General features: G+C 48.6%; 1 protein-coding gene across 1 annotated transcript; it reads left to right on the top strand.

Moving 5' to 3' along the window:
• Positions 1–4,673: 4,673 nt before the first annotated feature.
• On the top strand, positions 4,674–8,860 carry LOC107972433 (cytochrome P450 2F1-like). The gene is made up of 4 exons (XM_054672925.1): positions 4,674–4,701; positions 6,770–6,930; positions 7,221–7,445; positions 8,401–8,860. The coding sequence occupies exons 1-4, from the start codon at positions 4,674–4,676 to the stop codon at positions 8,851–8,853; spliced, it is 867 nt and encodes a 288-aa protein (XP_054528900.1). The 3' UTR covers positions 8,854–8,860.
• The last annotated feature ends 435 nt before the right edge of the window (positions 8,861–9,295 follow it).

The following is a 9,295-nucleotide window of genomic DNA, read 5'->3' as shown; positions in this document are numbered from 1 at the left end:
TGAGACAGAGTCTCACTCTGTCACCCAGGCTGAGGTGCAGCCACATGATCTCAGCTCACTGCAACCACTGCCTCCCAGGTTCAAGCGATTCTCCTGCCTCAGCTTCCCAAGTAGCTGGGACTACAGGTGCCCACCAACACACCCAGCTAATTTTTGGTATTTTGAGATCACGCCACTGCACTCGAGCCTGGGTGACAGAGTGAGACTCCATCTCAAAAAAAAGTAAATAAATAAAAATAAAGCTGAAGATTTCCTCATTACCAAGGTACCAAGGTACCAAGGTAAGGTCCCAGAATCCTCCAATAGCCATGTTACATCTTCCTCCACAGCCTAGAATCTCCATGTTCATCCCAAACTTCCTCCCTCAGGACCTTCCAACAATACACATTTCCAAAGCCTCCTACAATAGAGGCCGCCAAACTCCCATGTACACCAAATACCCATGTCCTGACCTCAAAACCCTTTCCTAATGGACCCAAATGGCCATGTTCCCCTACACAGTCTCCCTCAAGACAGAATTAGTGTGCAGGTGTCAGCCCCTTGTGATAGACAAGCAGAGGAAGAGCAGCAGTGGATCTAAGAACAGGTGAATGTCCACCACATGTCCTAATTGTGTGGGCTTGGCCTCCAGGATATCATCTTCTTCCTGCACCCTTGACTTTCAAGGAAGGAACAAATATGGAGAATAAAGGGGGGAGCCATAAGGAGGACGAGGAAGATCTTAGGGACCTAGAAATAAAAACAGCAGCTTCAAGGCGTTGAGCTTCCCTGTGCCTGATGCTGTGCTAAGGAGAACTTTTCATGGAGTGTGCGATGCAGTCTTCACAAATCTGTGATAAAAGTTCTATGACCATCCACATTTTACATGTGAGCAAACAGAGTCAGAATCATTAAGATTCAACCACTGAAAGGACCTAGCACAGATGTAGGAGTCAGATCTGTTTGACTCTAGAGGCTATGCTTTTTTTTTTTTTTTGAGACAGTCTCACTCTGTCACCCAGGCTGGAATGCAGTGGCACAATCTCGGCTCACTGAAACCTCTGCCTCCCAGGTTCAAGTGACTCTCCTGCCTCAACCTCCCGAGTAGCTAGGATTATAGGCACCTACCACCACACCTGGCTAACTTTTGTATTTTTTAGTAGAGATGGGGGTTTCACCATGTTGACCAGGCTGGTCTTGAACTTGTGACCTCAAGCGATCCACCCTCCTTGGCCTCCCAATGTGCTGGGATTACAGGAGTGAGCCACCACACCCAGCTGAGGCTATGCTCTTAACTACATTTACTCCCCTTCCTGCCCTTTACCCTCAATCTGCAGACAGGGTACTAAGACCAACTGGGAAAAAATTCAAACTCCAGGGCACTGCCTGTTTCATAATAAACCACAGATCTCAAGTTTCAAACATTTTCCGATATGTGTTGGCAGCTTAGATGTCATTTGTTGACTCTTCTACCAAGGACGGGTGGGGGAAGGTAATAAGAAGCCCTAAAGCTGTGTCTGGTTTTGTAACAAGCACGTGAGTCCATAAAACCAAATGCCTGCATGAGATGTAATTGTCCACGTGCTCTCCCCCTTGGAAAGAGGCTGAAACCTTTGACTCAGTGATTCCTCAACATAAGGAATTTAGCAGATGTTAAAACCACAGTCTCTAATTCAATATTTGAGCTATTAAGATCACTGGGTGTGAAATCATGGCCTCCCGTTTTGTTGGTTGTTTGGGGTGGGTTTTTTTGTCTTTTTGAGACAGTGTCTTACTCTGTCACCCAGGCTGGAATGCAGTGTCGCAATCATAATTCACTGCAGCCTTAACCCCCTGGCTCAGGCAATCCTCCCACCTCAGCCTCCCAAGCAGCTGGGACCACAGGTGCATTCTCCCACACCCTAGTAGTAGAACTTTTTTTAATGTTTTTGTATAGATGGTGTCTCGCTATAGGGCCCAGGCTAGTATCCACTACCACCTCAGCCTCCCAGAGCAATCCTTACTCTCAGTTACGGTTTGTGGAACTATAAATTGGTACAGCTTCAGAGGAGAGTAATGTGAATGCTTTTCTCTAAATTACAAAAGAACATACTCTCAGATTCAGTTAATTCCACTTCTAGTAATGTCTCCTATGATGTACAAGAAAGTGTGCAAAATCACCTAGATTCATCAAAGAACTGTTTACATAATGAAAAATAGGAAACCAACATATGCACCAAGATATTGGTTAAACAAATTATGATGCATTCATTTGATAGACTTGGTCCATCAGAACCCCAGCAGAAAAATATGAGTGCTTAATGGAGGGACTTTTTTTTTGAGTCGGAGTCTCGCTGTTTCGCCCAGGCTGGAGTGCAATTGCGCGATCTCAGCTCACTGCAAGCTTCACCTCCCGGGTTCAGGCCATTCTCCTGCCTCAGCCTCCCAAGTAGCTGGAACTACAGGCACCCGCCACCACGCCTGGCTAATTTTTTGTGTTTTTAGTAGAGACGGGGTTTCACCATGTTAGCCAGGAAGGTCTCGATCTCCTGACCTCGTCATCCGCCCGCCTCGGCCTCCAAAAGTGCTGGGATTACAGGTGTGAGCCGCCGCGCCTGGCCAATGGAGGGACTTTTTACAAAGTGGAGGGCAGTGTGAAAGAACCCTACAAGACGCTGAAGCACTCTATGGCTTACAATAAGGAGACGCCATCATCATCCCTAGGTGGAAAGGTGCAGTGAGAGGGAGTAGTTTCCGAAACCGAGACTGATTGTATAGGGGTAAAAGAGAGCCCCCAGCAGGAGGGCATGGTTTCTGGCAGAGGAATACAACCATTGCTATCACACAGCCAAGCAAAATAATCTGACATTGCTCTTCTCTCAAACTTCCATTGGCCAAACCCAAAAATTTTTTTAATGTAGAGGTGAAGGGAGCATGGGTGGTAGAGTTTATAGAGGCCACCCTTCTAAAAGACAGGTCATGGTGGAGAGTGGAGATGGTAGGGCAAATAGAATACCCAGCACAATGGCCAGGAGCTCACGCCTGTAATCCCAACACTTTGGGAGGCTGAGGTGGGCAGATCATGAGACCAGGAATTCAAGACCAGCTTGGCCAACAGGGCAAGACCCTGTCTCTACTAAAAATACAAAAAATAGCCAGGTGTGGTGGCACACACCTGTAATCTCAGCTACTCAGGAGGCTGAGGCCCAAGAATCACTTGAGCCCGGGAGGCAGAGGTCGCAGTGAGCCAAGATTGCCCTACTGCACTGCAGCCTGAAAGACAGAGTGAGACGGTCTTAAAAGAAAAAGAAAAAAAATTCCAACCCAACCTGACAGATACAGTGGATATAGTAAGTTACTATTTGTGTATTTGTGTATGGAATACCCTGGAAACTGGTAACATTAGTATCAACTTGGGAAGGGAAACTGGGTTGAAGAAATTTCACTTTCCATCATTTTGTATCTTTTGAATTTTGGATAGTGTCAACATATTACCTGATCAAGGAGAAAAGAAATTTAAAAATCAGGTGTAAAGGGAGTGTACCTCTGCTTCCAAATTTAAGCCAAGAGCCACTGTGAAAAGTAGTTTGGTGATTTCTAAAAAAACTTAAAATAGAACTACCATCCGACCCAGCAATCTCATTATTGAGTATATACACAAAGGAATATCAATCGTTCTACCATGAAGACACGTGCACACCTTTGTTCACAGCAGCACTGTTCACAATAGCAAAGATGTGGAATCAACCTAAATGCCCATCAGTGGTAGACTGGATAAAGAAAATGTGGGCTGGGCGTGGTGACTCACGCCTGTAATCCCAGCACTTTGGGAGGCCAAGGTGGGTGGATTACGTGAGGTCGGTAGTTCGAGACCAAGCCTGTCCAACATGGTGAAACCCCGTCTCTACTAAAAATACAAAAAAATTAGCCAGGCATAGTAGCGGGCACCTGTATTCCCAGCTACTTGGGAGGCTCAGGCAGGAGAAGTCACTTGAACCCAGGAGGCAGAAGTTGCAGTGAGACGAGATCACACCACTGCATTCCAGCCTGGGCAACAGAGCAAGACTCTCAGAAAGAAAAGAAAAGAAAAGAAAAGAAAGAGAAAGAAAGAGAGAGAAGGAAGGAAGGAAGGAAGGAAGGAGAAAGACAGAAAATGTGGTATATATACACCATGGAATACTACACAGCCATAAAAAGGAACAAGATAATGTCTTTTGCAGCAACATAGATGGAGCTGGAGGCCACTATCCTAAGTGAACTAATGCAGGGACAGAAAACCAGACACCACAGGTTCTCACTTATAGGTGAGAGCTGAACACTGACTACACATTGACACCAAAAAGGGAACAACAAACAGCAGGGCCTACTTGAGGGTAAGATGGGAGGAGGGTGAGGACCGAAAAACTACCTGTCGGGTGCTATGCTTATTACCTGGGTGATGAAATAATGTGTACACCAAACCCTCACCATTGCTGAAGAGACTGGCAGCTAAATAGAGCAGTGGCTGAAATGGTCCCTGAGTGACATGTTAGGTCTTTGTACATAATTTAAAATAATGTGGCAATATTAATTTTAAAAAAAGAGGAGTGCAGGAAGAGTCAGAGAGAGACAATGTGAGGATGGAAGCAGAGACTGGAGTGATGTGCTTTGAAGATGGATGAAGGGGCTTCGCACAAAGGAATAAAGGGGCGACCAGAAGCTGAAAAGGCGAGGAAATGGATCCTCTTATCAAGGCTCCAGGAGGTACCAGCCCTGCTGACACCTTGACTTTATCCCAGTGAAGCTGATTTTGGAATTCTGGGCCCCAGAAGTAAAATAATAATTTGGGGTCTGTTTGTTTACTTGTTTGTTTGTTTGTTTGTTTGTTTGTTTGAAATGAAGCTTCACTCTTGTTGCCCAGGCTGGAGTGCGGTGGTATGGTCTTGGCTCACTGCAGCCTTGACCTCCTGAGCTCAACTGATTCTCCCACCTTAGCTTCTCAAGTAGCTGGGATTACAGGCATGTGCCACCACATTCAACTCATTCTTTTAACTTTTTATAGAGAGGGAGTCTTGCTGTGTTGCCCAGGCTAGTCTCAAACTCCTGTGCTCAAGCAATCCTCCTTCCTCAGCCTCCCAATATATTCTGGGATTACAGGTGTGACCCATCACACCCAGCCTACATTATCTTTTCTTACTCAGTCCCTCCTGCCTCCCTCTAAAAAGGATCCCTGTGATTACATTAGGCCCAGCCAGACAGTCTAGAGTAAACTTCTCATCTCAAAATCCTCAACTTAATCCCACCTGCAAAGTCCTTTTTACCATGTAAGGTAACAAATTCACAGGTTGTAAGGATAAGGACCTGGACATCTTTTGGGGGGCATTACAACCTGCCACAACACCATGATCTGTAACAGCCTTGCAATGGGTCAGGCCCTTCACTGACTCCCAGTCACACACTCACTGACTCCTTATAGTAGCCCCATGATGAGAGGAGTGGCATCAGGCCCATTTTACAGATGAGAAGACTGAGGCTCGGAAAAAGGAAGTCAGTTTGCCCAAGTCACACCAAGGCTAAGAGACCAACGAGGATTCAAACCGCGTCCATCTAACTCCAGATCTGGTTTTCCGGGTTGTGCTATTGTGTCCTGGGTGCTGTGTTGAAATATGTTGTTTTGGCCGGGCATGGTGGCTCACGCCTGTAATCCTAGCGCTTTGGGAGGCCAAGGTGGTGGATCACTTGAGCTCAGGAATTCGAAACCGGCCTGGGCGACATGGTGAAACCCTGTCTCTACAAAAAATACAAAAACTAGACCAGGCGCGGTGGCTCATGCCTGTAATCTTAGCACTTTGGGAAGCCAAGGTGGGCACATCACTTGAGGTCAGGAGTTCGAGACCAGTCTGGACAACATGGTGAAACCCCATCTCTACTAAAAATACAAAAAAATTAGCCGGGTGTGATCTCAGCTCATTGGGAGGCTGAGGCAGGAGAATCTCTTGAACCTGGGAGGCAGACGTTGCAGTGAACCGAGATCGTGCCACCGCACTCCAGCATGGGCGACGGAGCGAGATTTCATCTCGAAAAAAGGAAAGAAAGAAATGTGTTGTTCAGTATTTACTATGGTCTGTTCAGCTGTTGGACGGCCAGATGCTACGTGTTGTGTTGAGATATTTCTGGGTGAGATTTTAGAGTTGTCAGGCACTGCATGTGGTTTTGCGTTGTGTCATCTGCTGGCTGCCAACGTTGTTGCATTGCTGCATAGCGTGTCCTTTGTTCTGCTGCGTTGACTGTATGTGTTGTGATGTCACATCGTGTGTTCTGTGCTGTCTGCTGGGTTGCTGTGTACTAGCGTGTGTTGTGTGGCAGGATTATGTAGCGGTATGCTGGCATTATGTGTTGGTGTGTGGTTACCGTGTCTTGGGATGTTTCCGGGCTGGCTGTTGGGTCACTGTGTGTCATGTGTTGGCATGTACTGTGATCGTATTTGCTGGGTGTTCTGTTGCCCTGTGTTGTTGTGTTCCGTGATGCCTCATGATTGCCTTGTGCTATGTCGCGTGCTGTGTGTTGTGTTGCCAAGAATAGCCCGTTCTGTGGTTGGGCGTTGTTGCTGTCGATGTGCTGCAGGAAGTTGTGGGTTCGGTGCTGTCTGTGGCATTGACAGATGCTTTTGGGGTGTTGTTAAGCAGCATGTTGTGACCATGTGCCCGTGTTTGCACCGTAAGACACGTTGCCATGGTTGAGTCGGATGTTGTGCAAATTAATGGTGTTGCTGCATGAGGTCTGGTGTGCTGCACACAGCGTCTTCCCGACCCATTCCATTCTTCACCCTCAGGCGAGCCCTTTGACCCTACGTTTGTACTGAGTCGCTCAGGGTCCAACATTATCTGTTCCGTGCTCTTCGGCAGCCGCTTCGACTACGATGATGAGCGTCTGCTCACCATTATCCACCTTATCAATGACAACTTTCAAATCATGAGCAGCCCCTGGGGCGAGGTCAGCCAACTGAGTCCAGCAGGGACGGGCTGTGGAGTCCGCAGGATCTAGGAATGGAGAGGAAACAGTGGGCGGGGAAAGGGCTGCGAAAGGCCCGCCCAGGGCCCGCCCCCTCCCATCTGACCCCACCCAGAGTTACACGGCCACGCCCACTCCCCTCCGCTGAGCATTTCTGGCCGCCACTGCCTCCTTCCCACTCCCCCTCAGCCCCAACCCCCACCCCGGACCTGGCTGCCCTTGGAGACCCTGTCCCTGCCTACCTAATCCACACTGACCCCATTCGCCCCTGAACACCCTTCGTCCTCCTCCAAAACCCTCCCACTCTGTCTGGTCCCCAGTTGTACGACATCTTCCCGAGCCTCCTGGACTGGGTGCCCGGGCCGCACCAACGCATCTTCCAGAACTTCAAGTGCCTGAGAGACCTCATCGCCCACAGCGTCCACGACCACCAGGCCTCACTAGACCCCAGATCTCCCCGGGACTTCATCCACTGCTTCCTCACCAAGATGGCAGAGGTAATCCCTACCTGGAAATCCCACCTCTAGTCTGACCTGAAATTCTCCTGCTGCCCCTGCCTCAAACCCACAGGGACCCCAGATGGGGCAGGGTTGGGGGACCTTCTCCCTGGAGAAGCTGAAGCATCTGGCCCAGCTGGGCTGGAGCCAGGAGCCACTCACAGCCACCGCCAACTTACAGCTCATTAAGAAGTCATCAAAGGAGGTGGGGCAGGGCGGAGGGGGCAGTTGCTCAGGCTTGTTATCCCAGCACTTTGGGAGGCCGAGGCAGGAGGATCGCTTGAGTCCAGGAGTTCGAGACCAGCCTGGACAATATAGTAAGACCCAGTCTCTACAACACATACATACACACATACATACACACACACATACATACATACATACACACATACACACATACATACATACATCATACATACATACACACATACATACACATACACACATACATACAGACATACATACACACATGCATACATACACGCATACATACACACATACATACACACACATACATACATACACACACATACACACATACATACATCATACATACACACATACATACACATACACACATACATAGACATACATACACACATACACACATGCATACATACACACATACATACACACACACATACAGACACACATACACACATACATACATACACACATACACACACACATACATACATACACATATATACATACATACATACATAAAATGTATTTTTTAAAAAAACAAGAAGTCATTCAAGCTCTATCCAAGAAGTTAATTGTAGGCCCTGCAGCTGAGATTTTCCCTGCCCTGCCCTTCTGCGTTCCCCAGCTCTCCCAGGGAAAGAAAGTTAAACCCAGCTGGGACTGAATGGGCCCCCAGCAGCAGTTGTACTGGTCTAGAGTGAAGGGGTCTCCATCCCTGGCTCACATCCCCACCCCTCTACCACGGCAGAAGAAGGAGGACCCGCTGAGCCACTTCCACATGGATACCCTGCTGATGACCACACATAACCTGCTCTTTGGCGGCACCGAGACGGTGGGCACCACGCTGCGCCACGCCTTCCTGGCACTCATGAAGTACCCGAAAGTTCAAGGTGAGGCCCACCCACACAGCAGCGTGGAGGTGCCCATGTGTTCCAGCCTCACCCCAGAGCAGGAAGCCACGACCCCGCCTCCAGTCCCGCCTTCCACGTCTGATATAGCCTCCTGCTGGCACCAGGATTCCACAGCCAAACCCACAAACCCACACGGAGGCCAATCCCACCACGTGGCCCACGAGGTCCACGCAGCCTGCCTGAATCCCGACCCAGATCCCACCCGCTTAATTGTTGGTTTTTTTGTTTTTGGTTTGTTTTTTGGAGACGGAGTCTCGCTCTGTCACCCAGGCTGGAGTGCAGTGGCATGATCTCGGTTGGCTCACTGCAACTTCTGCCCCCTGAGTCCAAGGCATTTCTCCTGCCTCAGCCTCCCAAGTAGCTGGGATTACAGGTGCACACCACCACATCCAGCTAACTTTTGTATTTTTAGTAGAGACAGGGTTTCACCAAGTTGGCCAGGCTGGTCTCAAACTCCTGGCCTCAAGTGATCCACCCACCTCGGCCTCCCAAAGTGCTGGGATTACAGGCGTGAGCCACTGCACCCAGCTCTGCTTAGTTTTTTGTTTGTTTTTGAGACAGACTCACTCTGTCACCCAGGTGTACAGTGGCACAATCACAGCTCACTGCAGCCCCGACCTCGGGCTCAAGCGATCTTCCCGCCTCCGCCTTATCAATAGCTGAGAGTACAGACATGCACCACCACACTCAATACACTCAGCTAATTTTTTATTTTTTGTACAGACAGAGCCT

The sequence above is a fragment of the Pan troglodytes genome, chromosome 20, assembly GCF_028858775.2.
Source record: "Pan troglodytes isolate AG18354 chromosome 20, NHGRI_mPanTro3-v2.0_pri, whole genome shotgun sequence".
Taxonomy (NCBI): domain Eukaryota; kingdom Metazoa; phylum Chordata; class Mammalia; order Primates; family Hominidae; genus Pan; species Pan troglodytes.
This window is presented reverse-complemented; position numbering and strand designations above follow the sequence as displayed.